Source organism: Fringilla coelebs, assembly GCF_963513975.1.
Source record: "Fringilla coelebs genome assembly, chromosome: 6".
NCBI lineage: Eukaryota > Metazoa > Chordata > Aves > Passeriformes > Fringillidae > Fringilla > Fringilla coelebs.
Window position 1 is genome coordinate 23,077,218 of NC_140034.1, and position 19,595 is coordinate 23,096,812.

Here is a 19,595-nt window from a genome sequence, read left to right on the forward strand (position 1 = left end):
GGGCTGCTTTCTGGGCCCCAAGTTTTCCCACGCTGCTGCCTGTGTCTTCAACTGTATCATGCCAGGCCTTAGGAGTGATTCAAATCCTATTTTGGAAACAAAGAGTTAAGCATTTTCAATCTTTATTTTATAAAAATAAACCAGTTTTGCCCTGACACTCTGTGGCCCCCAACCTTCCCCTCCACCCCTGCTCCCTTTCCTCTTCCTGGAGGTCTGGCTGCGTGCCACAGCCAGCTGCTCTTATGGAGGCTGCCAGTGCTGCAAACTCCTGTGAGTCTCCCCAAACAAGGACCAGAGAAGGGGGATGGTGCCCTTTTGTGACTGCCTCTTCCTTCCAGAATCCAAGCTGGAAACTGTCCAAAGATGCCTCATGGTGGCTCTGCCATTTCTGCACAGGGAGCAAGTCTTAGGCAAGTCACTCAGAATACATACTTTAAGAAGGAATGCCCGTCTGTCCAATTCCTTCCCTTGGAAGGGAAAGCAAGCCCCACAAAGTTACTTCTTGCCATCAGTGGAGCTGGCAGGCTGCTGTCCTCCTGGCTGGCTCAGTGCTGGAAGCGTGGGGAGCTAATGTGGGGCTGGTGAAAAGAGTGTGTGGCATAAAGCACTTCTGGAGGCGGTGGAGGGGATGTCAGGATGGAGCAGAAGGGTTCATGGGAGCTCAGCATCGAGGTGAAGTGCTTCATTTCCTCTGTCAGCTGCTTGATCTCCCGTCGCAGAGCAGCATTCTGTCTCTCTAAGTCTTCACTCTCCTGAGGAGACAAAACCACAGGGGCTTCCTCAGCATGGGACCCACAGGGATGAGCTAGGGACATGAGGGTTGCGGTCCTTCACCTCTCTGCCGTACAGAATTTCCAGAACGATAAATTTCTGGTAAATTCATCACAGAGCCACGCCTGGGCAAACCCTCCTCCCCCATCTGGCCAGGCCGGGTGTGGGTGCGATGCCGGCAGCCCCAGCCACGCTCCCCGGCCCCAGCTTACGAGAACTGACTGTGGCTTGCTCCCGCCCAGGCTTTCTCGCTCCCTCTCATGCACACACACATCTCCGGGCGCTTCCCGGGCAGCCCAGCCCCCGGCGGAGAGCACGTTGAATAACTGCCGTCTTTAACCAGAAAACCACCTGCCACAGGAAACCTGTCATGGCCCTGGAAAGAAGAGACTCACTGCTTCCTGCTAGCAGACGAGGAAAGCAGCGGCACGATGGGGAGGAAGGGGAGACGCTTGACTCAGAAGAAAAGAGAAACTAAGGCCTCAGAAGAACTGAATTAATACTGGTATGAATGAGAATAACAACAAAGGGGTTAAAAATGATGCTCAGCCTTGTCTCAACAATACTGAGAGCACCAAAGCCTTTGATACCTCTGCTTCTGCTGAAGTGCAGCCAGCTCCAGGCTGAAGCATTGCAGGCATCAACTGACCGTGAAGCCAGCAGCCTGGGCAGAACCAGAGGATAGGAAACTCAGCGGAATGTGCTAAAGCAAGACCCACATTTGGAGGCTCTGGAAAGCTGCACCACCACCTCGGCAAAGCAAACCTTCTGCTTGCCCCTCCACTGCCATGCTGATTCCAAATGGTGCCCACTCTGTGCACAGGTTGAAATGCACCCAGCAATTACAGCTGCTCTCACAGCAGGAGCTCACACAACAAACAGCATCTCTCAGGCGTGACCAAATGGATTGGAAATCATGACTGTTGTTGAACTCAGGAACTGCTGGGAATCACCCAGGGGCCAGGAGTCCCAGCTTTCCTATGACTCATTCCCCTCAAAACACAAGCTAGAAAACTCTGGGGCAGATGGAGCCGGTAGCTCCTTTCATACCACCATAGCTCAACAGGAACCGTGCTTTTCTGTGAAGAACTACATCAGAGAAACAAAGTCCCTAATGCAGAAACAACCAAAGGCAAAGAGTGCTCAGGGAATGAACCCAGGAGCAGCAGGGGATCACTGTCCACTGGAACTGAAAAAAAACTAGCAGAAATTTACCATCCATCATCTACTTGCCTCCCTGCATTTTTTCATCTTCCTCTTGGGATCTAAAACGGACTTAGCCCCACTGCCCCATCCCAATGGGAAGGCAAGGACTGTGTGCTATCAATGGTAGCTGAGCAACAGTAATCTCCTAAGCAAGTGCTCTAAGAAAAGCATCCCAATCCTGCTTGGTGCACAGCTAGGCAAGACTTTCCTGGGGGAAGCTCAGAGCCCATACCTACTCTAGGATTACTGTAGAGAGAGCACTGACCCCAAGGAAAGGGTATTTTCTCACCTCTCTCAGATACAGCTGCCCAGAGCCATTGCTGATGTAATGCAATCAGCCTAGAACCATGTCAGCTCAAGAAGGCTCATCAACTACTGAGAAAAGAGTGAAATCTCTCCCTTAAACCTAGCTCCAGCCATGGCCTAAGGGCACTATGTAAGGAGGAAGGTTCAGAACTGAATGCTCAATAATTATTTCCAATAATGGGAATATAGAGACTGCTAAATCAAAGGATGTTTTTTAGAATATAAACTCAGCTACCACTTTTCCAAAGACAGCCAAGTCCAACACAGGGATAAAGATGGTTTCTACCCCTGCAAGCTGCATGTTCTTCATCCTTCCCATGAGTGGCCCAAAATACATGGGACACATTTATCAGTGTGCAAAATGCAGAGCATCCCAGCCCTTATACTCCAACACTGACCCCATACACCTGCCCAAACACACACAGCCAGAAGTGACCATCCCTCCTGAAAGGCAGATATCTAATTCTTCACACTGGGAAGAGCTGTTGGGGATGCCCACAGTGGCACAGAAAAGTATCTTTGTACACTGTTGCACCTCTGCATAAGTGGTGGCATGAATCTCAAACCTGGGGAGAGCCAAGCCAGGTGAGACTATGCTTTCAAAGAGCTCAGTCAGAAGAGGTTGAGAAAGGAAGTCACTAATGAAGGACTGAGAGATAAAGATGGATTCAAAACTAGCTGCAAAACTAAACGCTTCAGTGGCAGTCATCCTGGGCTGTGTGCTCTCACTGCACTAACTCCTGCATCCTGCCTTGGCCTCACTTCTCCTGTCCTGCCTCCACTGAGCATCTCTGCTCTGAGTGCCAGGGGAAAAGCACAGGTGTCTCCTATGAGTCCTCAGCACCAGGGAGGAGAAAGGGTGGAAGTGCTCACCAAGTGCAGTGTGTCTGCTTTCTGGGTCTGCCTCAGGCGGCTCTTCTGGGCAGCAATGCGATTCTTCTCCCTCCTTTGGACTTTCCTCATGTCATCAGAAGAGTCCTAGGGAAACAAGGCATGGAAATGACTGGGTAATTCTCTCCCTCAGCCTCCTCCTGCAGGGCAGTAGCTGGGAAAGGGACACAGCAGATAACATCATTGAAGCACAACAGTATAAAGCTGTGGGACGTGTGATGTCTTTAGTACCCCTGTTGCCAGGAGGGGCACATCTGACATCCTTGGGGATCCCAGCACAGCTGGGAAATGACCACTCTTTTTTCACCAACACACTGGCCCTGGATATGGTTTGATGGACCAGAGTAAGGACCTCCCTCTAGAAAAAAGACAATTTGAATTCTTCTACAGAAAACCATTTCCTTTCCTGTCTCTCTGCAGGGCAATGGCACTGCTGACATTCCAGCTTCTTGGATATACCATTTTTCCAGATATTCAGCCTGTGTTTTCCTCTTTTCAGCCCTGTTGGTCCCTCTCTTCTCCATCACCCTTCTGTCTCAGGCTTTATTTGTTGCAGACCCTCACAGCACGATATGGCCCCTGCTTTGTTTAACTAGACAGACTCAGAGCTTTTGTTTTTAACACAGATCTCTCTGCTCCACCTCTCTTATCTCTGTCCTTGCTCTTTTCTGGAGTCCCCTGTTAGCAGTGCCTGCAGTGCTGACTGCAACTCTCCCAAGCCCCTTAGGCAGGGAATAACAGAGGTCTCCAGGCTTCAGGTCATGAGCTTCATGCACCAGCCATTCTCTGCTGAGATCTGGACCTTCTGCTGCCTTCTGACAGTTGAAACTGTCACACAGACTTTCATCTTCTATTTTCATATTGCACTGCCCTTCTTGTGGACTCTTTAACATTCACACCACCACTTCTCCACAAGACTACAAAACTCAGCCACAAAAGTTATCTTCCCAGCCCATTTATCTGTCCACATCCTCTCCCCCCTCCCCCAAACCCAAGATATTTTTCTTTGAACTTAACCGTTTTATCCTTGCCTTCAATACCCTGAAAATGTCTCAGATATAGCACCTCCCATATCCTGCATCAAGTCGAGTCACTATCCTTTAGAAAACCTTGTGCTTTATCCCTATGTTTACTAGGATGCAAGCCAGGATGCATTCCCATCCTTGTGTGGAAGCCAAAAATCATCTGCTTTGATGAACCTCAAGATTTCTGAGCAAAATCTCAAGCACTTGATCTTGTTGCCAGCCCTAGAGAAATGGCAAATGACAGATAAAATAAAGTTTAGCCAGAAAAAGCAGTGAGAATACCTCAGGCTCGTGTCTGTATCTGCCAGCAAAAGACCTACCATTAAGGTATGCCATGCAACAAAACAAAACCCCTCTGTGAAGCATCATTGACATGAAAAACTGCTGAGGCTGAATAGTAAAGAAAGCAGATCCAAAGTAGCAAGGTTTTTCTGGGTCCCGAGTGCTGTCCAGAAGCAGGAAGCCGGCAGGTTGCCCCTGAGCTGCCCTGGTCCACAGCCAGGAGGTGCCTGCACAGGCTCCTCACCAGAGCACCAAATCACACCAAAACTTCCTGCCTGCCTGGTATGTATCACAGGACCTGCCATGCCAGGGGGTCCTGGGCCCCCAGCTGCCCCTGGTATAGCCCCAGGGAACCAGGTCATCTCTCTCTGCCCATACCCAGCTCAGTGGCTGGAGCTTCTGCCTGGGCTCTTGGCTGAGCCCTGCATTTCTCTCCCCACAGCCATTCTTAGAAAGCTCTGCCATATTGCACTGTGAAAACACAGACAGTGGGGGCCACCCTACTTCCTGCCCACCTGAGGCCCACCCTGAAATAGCTGGAGAGAGCTGAGGAAGGGCCCCTGCTTTACCTGTTTGCTGGGAGGGGGAGACTGGCTGAAGCTGCTGGAATCACTGCTGTCAGAGCTGTGAGGCATAGCTGCTGTTTCTGGCTCCCAGGGTCTCTTCAGCTTCCTTTGTGCTCCTGGTGTGCCTGCTTTCTGTCTTGCTTCTCTGCCTCTCCTCTGTCCTCTTCTGTCACATCTGATGTGGCCCTTGGCTTCCTACTCTCACCCGTCCCAGAAGCTCTCTGTCCTCCTGCCCAGTGCTCCGACACTTTCGCTCCTCTCAGAGCCTCTACACCTTCCCTTCAGCCTCCTGTGGTTTCTCAGAACCTCAGGGATGTAAGCTGAAAGTCACGTGGCCGGAAACTTTAAGGCAAAGAAGTAAAGTTACAGAAGAAAAAAATTTTTTTTAAACCAATTAAAAAAAAAAAAGAAGAAGAAGAAGAAAAAAAGCACATCTGGGAAAAACGAGCTTCAAAATAGCCTGAAAAACCCCCGAAAAACACCTTCAGGCAGTTGAAAAACAACGTGATGGGTTTTCTCTGAGACAAACAGCAGAGATGGAAAGGAAGAAAAGCCCCAGCTCTGGCTATGAAACTCAGACCCTCAAAGGAGGACTATGTGGAGGAGGTGACACTGGAAGCCCCAGAAATTCCAGGGCTACTGTGTCCCATGCTAACCCTATGCAAGCAGGAGGTCAGTCCAGCCCCAGGCAACCTCAGTCACCCCAGCACAGCTGAGGAAATTCCCAAGCAGGCACACATCTCCCCACAAGCCACCCACCCCCTCCTGCCGCCCCCGATAGCACTGACGCGGGTCCCGGGGAGGGGACAGGCACCCTCAGCAGCTGCCACATCAACACTGCTCGTGCAGGTGCTTCACGAGGGCACGAGGTAGCACCAGCCCCATGTAAGAAGAAACGCTCAGGATCACAGAACATTTGGACTGGGTTGGGTAGGACTAGTATTTTCTATAAAGCAAAGCTATTTAGCACTTTAAAATACTCATTAGTATGTCACCACTGGCCATAAGGGAATAGCAGCCCTGGCAGACAAAGTGCTGGAAATGTAAGAATCTGTGGATCAGCCCATGCAGACAGCAGCAAGGAGAAGCTGCTTTGGATCCCCTTCTTTCTCCCCCAGTCTGTGCTCTCTGGGACTGCTTCTACCTTTAGTATGAGCCCCAGAAGACTAAAGGTGCGCAATCAGCCCCTAGGACAGCAGTGCTTCAGGGGTACCCTCAGAGTACTCCATGCTAGTGGCTCTGGAGGTGACAATGCAGGAGTAGGAAGTGCCAAAGCAGGGACCATTTGCTTTCTGATCTGCTCATGTCGCCAGATCAGCAGGGTGAGCCAGGGCCACATGTCAAGAGGGTCCCCATCCACAGACAGAAGCACCTGACTTCGGAGCTGCTAAGTTCTTGCATGTGCAATAAGGAGCACACCTAGAAACAGGCATGAACCCATCTACAGTAACCCACTCCTGTGGAAAACAGCAATTCCCAATTCCCAGCTTACTGGGTTTTGTTGTCAGTGGGTCTTTTGGTTGAGTTTCTTCTGCCTCAGGCAGGAACAGCTAGCAAGTCTCAGCAGGACATAGGTATGGGCACTTGAGATCCAGTCATTATTTGGGGAAAAGTATTGGAAATAATTTCTCTATTGCAACACAGAAAACACACTTGCAGAGAAGCATGTGCTTGGAAGACAGTGCAGACTTGCATGGGCGCTGCCAGCATTTCTTACCATCCTTGCCACTCATGGAGCCAACACAGGAGCAAACATGGCCAAAACAAAAAACTGCGTGGGGCTGGCTGCAGGCTGGGTGGCTCAGGGAAATCTCCTGATTTAGCTCCAATAGTGAAACTACTCCATTTGACCCATTTCCCTTTTTAGAAACATTCTGTGGCACTGGTGTTCTACTCTTAGCCCCTTTATCTGGACATTTCACAGCACTGAGTGTATTTTTCCTCCTGGTGTGCTGGATGGAAATGCTAGGATCCACCACTTTTTAACATGGCTGCAAGGGTTTGCTTGGCATGACCCACACTGAGGAACCCAATTTCCTGGAAGTGCAGCCCCCCTGTAGCACGCAGGGCTCTTCTGGTGCAGCTGGCTCCAGAAATGGAGTAGCCAAAGGGATCAGTGAGGTGAGAGGTGTTGAGTTCAGCCGTGCCAAGGCACCAGCTAGCAGCACAACCCTTGAAGGATCCATTAGCTCGCTGCATCGCTACACTTCCTCTGAACTCTGCAACCCTGTGCGGCACTTCCTTTCCAGGAGGCACACTGCTGGATTCCCTCTCCCGAGGAAACCACACTCCTCTACTGGGGAGCAGGTCTCAGAGACTGCCTGGCCTGTCCTGCTCTGCTGGCTGCTGGATGGAGGGAGCTCTTTCCTCAGAGCAAAATATCCTTGTTCCATTATTCAACAAGTTAGCTGAACTCCTTCCTTTTGTACCTAGCAGGGCCATTGTCTGGGGGGCAGCTGGGAAGGTGGTGGGGCTGTTGGCAGAAGGTAGAGGGGGAAGCTGAGTGTCCTGGCAGGAGCTGGACAGTTAGTGCAAAACTGTCCAGAATGTGGCTATGGCAAAGACTGTTCTTTGAGGAAGAGGAAGGTTTTGAGTGCACCTTGATTCACCCAGAGCTGGGCTTTTATTGACAGCTGATGAAGATACCTCAGGAGAGAACAACAGCATGAGAGAGGGTCTGTACACTTGGCATTTCTGAGCAGGAATAAGAGAGCATCCCTTTCCTTGCCTTGTCCAAACACACTCTTTTCTCTTGAGCTGGCCATGATGTTAATGAATTCCTGCCACTTATGAGCATCTGTAAGTGAGACAAGTGTCTCCTGGTGGGAAGATGGGCAGAGCCTTCACAATGCTTCTCTGGGCTGTGCTGGACCCATGTTGTCTCCTGCCATTTCTCTGGTCAGAGACAGGATCCCCCAACCCAGAGCAGCAGAAACCACCAGTATGGCTCCACCAGCATTTGCTCACAGCTTTGTGGGGAACTGACCCGGGCATCTGCTGCAGGCACAGCATGGGGAGCTGATTTCCTGCTGCCCCTGCCCAGGCTCCCCCCCTTTATGAGGGGGAGCTTCAGGAGTCAGTCTCCTTATCTCTGTGTTTGACCTAGGTGACTAAATTTACACTGCGAATAACATTCCCTGACTTTCTCTCCGGAATCATTTAGTTTTCTTTGATCTTAATCATAGGAGCTGTGAAATCACTTTCAGTGGCACTGGAAAAACTCACCAGTGTTAGGCTACTGCCATACCAGGAGCTTGATGGACAAAGGATAGTTCCAGAGGTTTTTAGAGGAAGGGCAGGACTAACCTTGTACTTCTCCCTTGTAAATTACATCAGGCAATGCTGAAGGAAGTCTTGTTCTCCCAGGACAGAGTGGCTGCAGGGACTCGGGAGCCTGGGCTCAGCGTGATCTTGACTGCAGAGAAATGGTCTGAAAGCAGCAAGATGCAGGTCAGCAAGAACAAATGCAAATGTAAAATGAAGCGAGCTGTAGGTAGAAGATCTGGGGAATAACCCATGGGGGAGCAGAACAGGAGGCAAAAATCCAGGGGTTGCAGAGCACTGAAAACTGAAGTTTTGCCAGCAGCAAAGGGGTCAGGTATTGACTTGGGGTTCTGGGTAGGGCAGAGGAGATGACTGCCTTGTGCTGCCTGTGCAGGACCCTTTCAGAGTTCCAGGCCAAGAAGTGGAGTAGCCTGGAAGAAAATACAAAAGATAAACACACAAAAATATTGCCCTAAGAGAAAGGAGTGAAGAAATTGTGCCCATTTAGCCAAGAAAAGAGAAGTCTTGGGGGTGGGAAGTGGGTGGTGAGGAAGAAACAGTCTTTCATATGTTGTAATGGAAAGGGTGGTCAGCTGGTTTTTGTGCAGCCAAAGCAGGGTAAGGAAGTAACAGGCTCCAACTGCAGCAGGAAAGGTGGAGGTCTGGAGGTCTGATATTCGAAGCAAGATGAGGTTAGGAAGACCTTCATATGGGCAATTCAGGAAAGTTATTCAAGCCCCTTTATATGCAGTGGCTGGGAAGAAACCTCTCTCAAAAGAAATCCAAGTTGAATTCTGCCTCTGTGGAATGGATTGTGTTATGACTTATGTTCCCAGGGTTTAAATAAGGAAAAAGAAAAAAAAAAGGGGGGGCGGGGGAGAAAAAAGTGTGCTACTAGGATGGGCTCCTCAGAACCAAGAGAGCACATGGGGTATTTTTCAACCAGCTTTGCTTCAAAGCCTCTTTCCCTATGTCCCACCTGTGCAACCAGCTTCCTCAGCACAGATGAGTGCTGGAGTTTCCTTGTAAACCTGCTGCTCCAGAGCTCTTGCAGCAGGTTTGTGACAGCAACATTCAAAACAGCATCTCAGCCCATCCACCTCACTCATCTCGTTTGCAAGGCCATTCAGTGCACAGCGCTATTTAAAAATCCAGCCTAGAGCAGTTACCAACTTCAGCCTCCTGTAAACCACCAAGGTTGTTTCTGCTTCACATGTAGCATTTTATGCAAATAATTTCTTACAATATTTGGATAATTGCAATGACTCGTTTTAATTCCTTACATGAGTTTGAAGAGTTTTGCAGAAATCAGTGCTGAGAATGGCTGTGCTGAAAAAGTCCCTGCTCTCTACCAGATACTTCTGCCAAGTCCCACTCTGCCAGCACCTGTTGTCCTGTCTGCAACGTGTGCAGCTTCCCCAGTCTCTGTCACCAGGGCTATTTCATCTTGACTGAGCTGAGTGTGAGAGTGAGGTTGTGCCAGGAAAGCTGAAGCATAGTCCCACCAAATTCATCCCAGCTGGCACAGAGCAAACACCAGCACTTTCAGTCCTTACTGGATGCAACCAGCCAAAGTACAGGAAAACAGGTATTTTACACCCAGAATGTCAGATAAATGACAAGGGCTGTAAGTCAAGCACTCAAAATTATGGAAATCCCACAATTAAATCCCTAAAGCACACTGCATTTATGCCCTCATGCTGTGTAACATGCTGTGCTCTGTAGCTGCATGATCCACTAGGGTTTATTCCCTGGCATGGCCATGTTACCTTCATCTTGTCCTGCAGTCAGCGTGCTCCATCATCCTGCTCTTCCATTTCTTCACGGACTCTTTCTAATGCTTGGCACTTCAGCACTGAGCAAGGGCTTCAGGGTTATTAATGAAGCTTTTTTCTCAGGCACCTTTCCAGGTCCAGAGCTGAGGATGAAGGGGTGGAATTATACCTATTTAACAGGTGCAAAATAAGAGACAAAGGGGATTTAGGTCATAAGTACTCATTAATTTTGGATACATATTTTGAACCAACTAGGATCTAAATTTTTTGATGGTTTTGGCACTATGCAGCACTTAGTTTAGTCAAACCCCAGATCCTGATGTCTGTGACTGCATCTGCAAAGCTTTAGCACTTCTGTAAAGCAGCTTGGGAAATGAGGAAGACGCAGCTGCTCCTGTGAAAGCTCTTGCTCCTGTGGCTCACCAACTCACAGAGTAACTTCAAGGCAGGGGTAGACACAGACCAAGCTCTCCAGGGAGGCATCAGCTGTCTACCCAGGAGAACCACCTTTCTTTCTGCAGTCTCTTGCTTCACCAATTGATAGGAGTTTCCCAGCCCTGCTAAGAAAGGAGGCAGCCTAGCTGTCCGGCTTATTGCTCCCTCCAGCTAAGGTCCAGCCTGGGTGCTGAAGAGGTGGCAATCCAGGGCAAAATGCAGGAAGTGAGCATATGCACAAGACTGCTGAAGCTAGACTGCCCAGGCAAACCCATTTCTGGCAATTTCTAGGTCTTTGGTATTTGGCTTTGCCACTTTTATGTGGGGTTTTTTTGAATGTCTTTAGTAATGCAAATTTTTTTTTTGTCAATATTTTAAAAGAAGGAAACTGTAGAAAGAAAATGCCAAATGTGCTAGCTTTCCAGATATGGACACCAAGCTCCAGGTAGATTGGGTCCATCTGACCCCACTGGAGAGGAAAAGCAAGCTTGACTAGAGCTGAAGGGTTGACAGGAGGTTGGCAGGGTCAGACCTCCTGCACATGGGGGAGTTTCAGTCTCAAGACACCAATTATTAGAGTTCTCCCCAGGCTGTTTTGAAGGGATCAACCACATTCTCCTTCTCCTGTCCTGTACAGATCAACTGGTTGTGTACTTAGTTGAGCAACATCTAATCTGCTCCTGGCAAGGACTTAGCAGCTCATAAGCAAGTACTCAGATGTACACTTACAAGAATCTCCAGTTCAGAAGATCTCAAACCCTGGTAGAGCACATCCATTCAAGGCCAAACTTCCTCTCACTGCTGTCTTCACAGGCCTTGTCTACCTTCTGGGATCAGTCAGAAATGAACCAGATCACCCAGCTGCGCTTGGGACACTGAAAAGGTTCAGCTACCAGACACCCTCCAGTCAGCCAGGGCTTCTTTGCTTCGGCTGCCTGGGCTGAGCCCTCCAGGTGAGCTATCCAAGGCATGGACGTGCTGTGTGCAGGGTGCAGATGGTGTCTGACGGTTTGACTCATCTCAGTGGCAGTCTCGTTCGGTGATGATGGGGAAGGCCCAAAGAGGAAGGGCAGTGACCCGTTTAACCAGAAGGGCTGATCCACTCAGGGGTAGACTTACTGGTGATGGCAAGGGCCCATGGCCCCAGCTTCCTCTGTGGTTCCCAGTGTGTGCATTTCCAGGCGATACATGAACAGGAGAGGCACATGTGGCTGCTCAGCCACAGGACTCAGCCTTGGGACTCTACTACTGCTGCAGTGAATCCAACTGCAGCAACCAAGCAGCAAATATTGTGCTCCCAGGGGGTGAACAATGCCTGATGGAGGATTTGATGTTCACAAGGCTTTGGTTGAAGCCATGATCTATAGCATGGGGTGGATTGTGTTTCTTAAATTGATATATGACGCTTGAGTGTATTACATTGCTGTTTCATGACTCCATTCAGAGGAAAATGTCCTTCAACACCACCTATCACCACAAAAGATGTTCAAGACTCCCAAGAATTGCATACAGCTTATTTAGGGCATGTTCTTGCAGACAGACTCTGAGACACCCACCTCAGCAGGAGATGGCTGTGAACAGCACTCATGCTAGTACTGTACTTTCACCCCAATGGGATCTGCTTCACTTTTGGATTACGGGGGTGTGTGCACCGGTTTTCCCTTCTCTCTACCCCATTTGGTAGGAACAAGAGCTTCCCAAATCCTTCAGCTCACACAGCATGATTGGAGGAGGTGTGCAGCACAAGCAGCTGTGCTGATGGGCTCACAAGCAGTGAGCCTGTGCCCAGGCACATGTGGTGCTTGTACAAGCAGTGCTGGATCCCAGCACATTGTCAGAGGCAGCGTGGGGCAGGACAGGCAGCGTGGGGCAGAGTGGCTGTGCAGGAGGGGACAGGGGAGCTGTGCAGAAGGTACACTTGGTGCCTGTGCAAGAAGTGCTGAATGGCAGAACCACACTGGCATTTTGTACCAAAATACACAAATGGGTATAAGCCCCATCGGCCTGGGCAGTGCACTGGCACATGCTGTCACACCCTGGCACACACAGCTCTTGCTTGCTGCCAGCTCTCTGGGAGACAACCCAGAGTCCCAGAGCAGGTTGCTGAGAGGGGCAGCAGCTGAGCCCCTGACCCAAACCTGGTCCATGCCCCAGCGTCCCCAGCCAGGGCTCTTCAATGCCTTTTTGACAGGAACAGAAGGAAGGAGGCCCATGTCAAACACCCAAACAACAAGGGAGGACTTGCTTAGTGCTGGCTATTTCAGAGGGCCTGTAAAGACCCACAGGTTTCCCCTGGGGGTTCGGAACAGCAGATGGAGGGAGAGGGAGCAGTTTCAGATCATCACCAATCCTGTGCTTTCCACCTTTGCATTTTGGAACCCTGGCAAGACAGGTGCTCTGTAATCAGCCTCCAGGGATATGGCTACTTTTCCTATAGCTTTGTATGTGGCTGCCAACACCAGTGCCCAGACATAGGTGACCTGCAGCCTCCATGGCACCTCATCCCTCATAGTGCTTTGGAGGGACAAGGAAGATGTACTACACCCTTAGCCATGCCAGCAGTGATGGTGCAAAGCCCTGATGTGAAGACTTGGTCCTCCTAGTGTCACGAATAATGCCAAAATTGGTTTCAAAGAAGGGACAGGAAAATAGAAACTCCATGCCACCATTCTTTACCTGAACCCCAAAGTAGATGTCCAAGAATCACGCCACCTTTCTATATTATTTAAGCCAAAGTTTTTTACTTCAGTTTTGGGAATCCTTGTTTTTCATCTCAATACTTGATCCTTTGTGAGCCATCTGAAACTGCTGGCCAGCAGGGCATCTTGTCCACCTGCACAAACCAGTTTGCTGGCTCTGTGAGAAGTGTGTCAGTTTACCAGTGTGAAATGAGTTGTCTTTCCATTTCTTTGAACATCTTGTGAGGGGGTGAGCAGAGCAACAGACTTATCTCTAAGCCAGGAATTGCTCTGCACATCTCTATCACACGGCATTTCACTAGTTTCCACTCTAAACTAGTGGGACTTTTAGTTCCTGCATAGGGAAATTTTCCTGCAGCCCTAATTTAGGTCAGCACCCATCTTTGGATGTCTACTGATTTCATAGCAGGAAAGACAGTAGCCCAGAGAAACTTCCCCCCATCTACCATGGCATTACAGTTACAAAGGATGGATGTACTCCTCTTCACCCCATTCCTCAAGCAGCCTTCCTCCTTTTCCCACTGCTGCTCAGTGAGAGGGACCCATCAGGTAGCTCTATCTTGAATTTGGAGCACAGCCTTGAACTCTTTGACACATCTAAACTACCCAGTTTACCAGCTGGCTCTTAGGCACACTCCAGAGCATGGCTGGGAGAAATGCAGAGCTGCTGCTACCGCAGCATGCAAACTCAGCTGCCAAGCAGTGTGGGACCTTGCAGCCACAGCAGATGGTTGCAGTCAGATGAAGAAATGTGCTGCTCCAAAGCCCTGCCTGAATGAGGCTCCACACCACACAGGCTACACTGGCTGCTTGCATTGCTCCTAAAACTTGTGCACATGATCCAGCAACCTGCAGGTTTTCAAGACAGTGGAACAGGTGCCTACATCCACTTTGCAGACATGGAGAACACCTTGCACCTGCAGCTGAGGGCGTTTGTTTGGACCAGTGAGTCTGGTTTTGCCAGCCTGTTACACCAGCTGCATAGGGTGCCATCGTGCTGCCTGGTCATACAGCAGTGCCAGTGTGCACCAGCACCTGACTACTTTCTCACTCATCCATTACCTGCTGTCTGGAGCTAGAGAGTGAAACAGGTCACTGCCTCCAGGGAAGGTCTGCACAGAAGAAAAGGGATGCCTCACTTGGCAAACACCTGCAAAATGCAGCAGTGCCTCTGCTTGGCACCCACAGAGTTTGTCTCTGTCACAGAAGTCAGTAGCCCACATACTGGGAGGCACTTGCCAATACCCACACATTAGCTCTAGTGCAAACCCGCTCTTGCTGCTTGTCTGGTCACCAAGTGTTCAGCACCACCTTGCACAGATGAGCTGTCAGTAGCCATCTTATCCTCAGCCAGAAACTACATGTTAGCCTGCTAGTGTCTCCATTGGATTTGGGAGCCCACAGGCCTGCAGCACAGCCTTGCTGCCACTTCTTTCTGACAACCCCATGACATTTCAGCACAAGCAAATCCAACCAGCCCAGATGATGCTGCTGGAATTGGGGCCCTGGCAAAGCAGAGGCAGGAACTGCAGTGTCAGAAGTCAGGACTTCCCCTGACGGTGTCACAGATGACAACTCAGCAAGTTCATTCTGCAGAAACTAGATAACATCAGCACAAGGTGGTGGTTACTGGCAAACGATCCTGTTCCTGAAGCTTCATCTGAGACGTGACAGGCTGCTGTGAAACCCTTTTGGGTCAAGCAGACCCAAACTCTGCTTTTGCTGAAACCCATGTGGGCTTCTAGAAGTAGCTTCATGCTGGAATTTCCTAGGAGCTCCAGGCCACAATGTTGGGAGCCAGGGCTGGAAAAGTCCATCACCTTGCCAACTCAGGGCCATTTTGTCTAGCAGAGTCCCTTGAACTACACCAGGGATGCAGAGCTGTCAGTCTTACCCACAGTGACCCACCTCCTGCCTTGAGCAGCAAAAGGTTTTCCTTCTCCTCAGGGCCTAACCTTTCTCCAATCCCCATGGCACCCCACTTACCCTCTGCACAAGCACAGCAGGACACAGGACTGGAGAGAGGAAAGTCCTTCCTTCCTTCTTGCCAGTGACTGAAGTTCAATAAACCCCTTGGCACATGTTCTTAATCGGCATTAAAGCCATCCTAGTACAACTGGGCTCACTCCCTGCCCCCTGGGTAGGCTTTGCTCACAAACAAATTTTCAGCCCAGGCAGTCATACTACTACCTGCTCTACCAAATATGTCCCTGGGCTGAAGTCTGCTTGAGTTGGTTACTCCACTTAAAAAAAACCAAACCAAAGAAAACCCAGTTTAACTCCACAGCAAGGCATCTGGAGCAGGGTTTTTCACCACCAAATTAGCCCATCACTTTAGCTACCTGGGAATAACTTCTTGCTGACCCTGACAGATAAAACCAAAGGCTCAACATCATTAAAACTCTCTCATCCCACAACCACACACTGCATCTTCAGCCTAAACTCAACCCCAAGTGATGCATGGGCTGCAAAGCCTGGTTCTGGCCTTTGTGAGCTGCTCTGTGTCTCCCTGCCAAGCTCAGCACCAGCTCCTTCACCACCTTCTCCCCAAGTGTGTGGTGAGGAGCTGAAATATCTGTGCTGGGCAGGAGACTCAGCTGCATGCAGTCAGAGCCACTGAAGCTGTCACGGGTGCTGAGGCTTGGGGAAGCATCACAGGCACTGGCTGTGCCTGGAATTACAACTCAGTTGCAGTGGAGGAGTCGGCCTGAGCTGACAGGTGCTCCCAAGGATTCAGATGCAGAGAAGAGGCAAATTCCAGCCATTATGTCATGGGTGCCAGCCCTTCCTGGTGTCCCTGACCAATAAGACCCCTGGCTCCAGGGAAGGATCTTTTCCTCATATGGAAAGTGTTGGTGACAGAGCTGCTGACAGCAAGCTCCCTGCCCATGGGACCGGCTATACCTCTGATGGCAGCTGCTGTGCCTTCCTCCATCACCCACCTGGGAGATGACCCTGGCCACCCCACCAGCTGCATGGTGTGGGAAGACTCATGCCCCTAAACCAGGGACAAATGACCCACCCAGCTCTGTCCACAGAGCAGTTTCCTGAGCCCAGCAGGAGCATGATGTCTCCATGTGAGCACAGGATGCACATGGACCCATTCCCTTTGCTTATGCCCACCTCCCAGCCTCCTGCCCTCCCCCACTTCAGTTGCCAGCAACCAGTGATTACAAATAAACAAAAAGTGTGCAAAGCCCTGGGGAGCTAGGTGATGCTTCCAGGCTCAGGGAAGCAGCAGTTGGTTTTTCTCATTTCTCTGTGAGCATCCTGGCAGCACAGTTCTCCCTGACTCCAGTCCTGCACCCAGCCATGGGCCGTGCTGGTGCCAGGAGCGCTCAGCAGAGCGTGGCACCCATGGTAATCAAAGCCGTTTCCATGACTCTTGGTAAATATCAAGGCTGGGGATTTCTGGGGCTTGTTTTCCAGCAAGTTGAGTAGAAGAACCAATAAGGACAAAGAGAAATTAATACCTGTTGCCCTTGGCTCAAAATGAAACAAGAGAGACAGGTCACTGGCAAAGGTTAGTTAATACCACTTACCACAGAGTTAGGGAGTTGCCCTCAGCCGCTGACAAGAAGGGCAGAGGAGGCAATTTTTCATAGACAATGTAAGAATACGATGAAAACTGCAAAGTAATGACCCCCAAGCATCCTCTGCTGCAAGCCAAGGGAAGGAGGGGCTGGATGCCCTGTCCCCAGCACTGCACACATACCTTGCCTACAAGGGGATGGGGGCAGTAGGTCGGGAGAGGAGAAAAGGAAGAGGGCCACAATAAAGCTTTGGGAGCATGATGGCCTGCTCAACCTCTTTGGGATTAGCTGACTGAAGGAGAGAGGGGAGAGGAGCTGAGGAGCTGGCAAGACACTTCTGGGGAAACAGAGTTCTCACTGCCCATGGGTCCTGACACTTGTCAGAGGTCCAGCAAGAAGAAGACAGTCAGGCATGCAGTGTAGAGCACTCACAACAAACTACTGTAACTGCACTCCCAGCCAGTTTATCCCCCACTGGCTCAGGCCTGGTGATTTTGGGCAAAGTCGTACCTACCTTTCCCTAGGAGTGAAGAAGAAAGGGTGGCTTTGCAGAGGGAACTGGGGTAATATGTGAAGGGCACCAGAGAGCTGTTACAAGCATCGAAACAATGGAAAAGTAATGCGGCTCACCTACCTGGGATTCAGGAAAAATACGGTGTCACATCACTCTGGGGAGAGGTCTGGCCTGAACTACTAGTGAGTGTGAGAAGGAGCACAAGAGTTATGACCTGAATGTGGATCTCATAAAACAGAAGATGGGCATGTCCTGGAGGAGGCTGGCTGGCACCCTGGAAATTCCTGCTGGTGGTCCTGGTTGTTAAGATACCTCAGGTATCTCAGAAGCAGAGAGGCCTGCAGGTGAAAGTTGCCAGGTGGGCTCACATGTTTAACAAGAACCATCTGATGGAACCATGGGATGGCACCATGAACCACAGAATGACAGAAAGGTTTGAACTGAATGGAATCTTTAAAGGTCATCTAGTTCCAACCCTCTGCCATGTGTGGGGACTCCTTCCACTAGATCCGGTTGCTCAGAGCCCTATCCAACCTGGCCATGAAGACTTCCCGGGATGGGGCATTCATCACTTCCCTGAACAACCTGTTCCAGTGCCTCACTCCCATAATTTTAACACGTTCTTATATACAATCCAAGTCCTCTTTCAGTTTAAAACTGTTGCTCCTTTTCCTATCACTAGAAGCCCTGGTCCAGCTTACCCAGAGACCTTTAGGGAGGGGAAGGGTGCTCTGAGGTCCCCCCTCCTCCCTGCTGAGCAGCCCCAGCTCTCGCTGCCATTTCTCACAGCAGAGTTGCTCCATCCCTCTGCTCGTTGCTGCGGGCCCGCTCCGGGCCCCGCACCGGGCCGTGACCGGGCGGGAGCGGTGCCGGCACCGTCCGGCCGCACTGCACTGCCCGGCCCGGCCCGGCCCGGCCCCGCCGCTCCCGCGGCCGCGCGGCGCCTCCTGCCGGCGGCCCCGGCTCCCGCCGCCTCCGCCCGCCCCGGCGAGCGCACGGCGGCCCCGTCCGCGCCCGGGGAGCCGCGGGGCTGGGGCGGTGTGAGGAGCGAGGCCACGAGAGCGGCCGGCACGGGGGGCTCAGGGAGAGGGACCGGCCGCCCCTGCCCGGTGCCCGGTGCCCGCGCACTGCCGCATCCCGCCCGCCGCCGGGCTCCTGCGCGCCTGTCTGCAGACGCCTCGTGTGCGGGTTTGGGTGGGCACGGGGGAGCCTCGGGCTGGAGCAGGCAGCGAGCGAGACTAGAGCTGTGTGCCAGCAGCCACGGCCTCAGGCCTTGTAGTCCTCAGGGCTGCTGCGCCCAGGGCCAGCAACTGCGGCTCTACAGCCAACTACAGCTACCCACGGGAGGGATCCGTGTGTGCGTGTGTGTGCGCCCCGCAGAACGAGGGATGCAGCCCGATGGCTGGCTGGACCGAGGACATGGGGCTGGCAGCAGCCCCACAACTACCAGGCTACCGGCTGCAGCACCACCGGCACCAAGCCCTGTCCCAGAAGTACGAGATCCCTTCGGCTCTGCTCCTGTAGTGCTCCACTGCACCTGACACAGGCTGGCGTGGTGTGCGATGGCCAGGAGGTGGCTTCCTGGCCTTTGAAAAGTCTCAGTTGGCTTTTCCAAGCAAATCCACACGACCAGTCCCTGCATTAAGTGGATCCAAATGCAAGGACACTGTCACAAGTAGAACATTGCTTTTTAGATTTGGGAGCGTGTTCTGGCACACGGCAACACAGGCTGTGCTGGGCATGTGCCCTCTGCTCCTGCCCGTGCCCAGGAGATGTCACTGTAATGCACAAGCCTGTCCAGTGGACCATCTGTTCCATAGCAAAATTTTTAATTCTGAGAAGGTGGGAGCTGGGTTTTGAGAGGTCATATGCTACCAGAGTCAAGAACATCAAATAGCCTGTCTCCTACAGGAACCACGAGGGGTTTGCAGTGTACAGAAATGGAACTTAGCACTGCACAGAGATGGAACCTTTTCCATTCAACAGTCACAGGCTGTGGCATAAAGGGGAAGAGGCCCAAGCCCTCTGCTTTAACTTTATTCTTTTACAGCCCAAACAAGTCACCTGAAAAAGAAATGCCCTAAGCTTTGAGTGTCAAATGCCTTAGTACTGACTGAAATACAGCAGAAGGTTGTTCGGGTGACAGAATCAGGGAGTGGATTGGGTTAGGAAGAACCTTAAAGATAATCTCATTCCAACCCCTGGGCCTTGCTAGGATTCAGCTCCTGCCCAAGCCTTGGCTGGAATAGCTGAGCATTTAACTGATGTAGACACATCACTCTTCTGCTGCTACCTTTGCTAGCTGCTTCTAGCATGCTGGCTTTCAAA

The 19,595-nt window shown here is 51.0% G+C and overlaps 1 protein-coding gene across 1 annotated transcript; it reads right to left on the reverse strand.

Moving 5' to 3' along the window:
* Positions 1 to 545: 545 nt before the first annotated feature.
* On the reverse strand, positions 546 to 5,116 carry BATF (basic leucine zipper ATF-like transcription factor; the record flags this gene model as incomplete). The annotated part of the gene is made up of 3 exons (XM_084207895.1): positions 546 to 752; positions 3,157 to 3,261; positions 5,051 to 5,116. The coding sequence occupies 3 exons, from the start codon at positions 5,114 to 5,116 to the stop codon at positions 546 to 548; spliced, it is 378 nt and encodes a 125-aa protein (XP_084064021.1).
* Between the last annotated feature and the right edge of the window lie 14,479 nt (positions 5,117 to 19,595).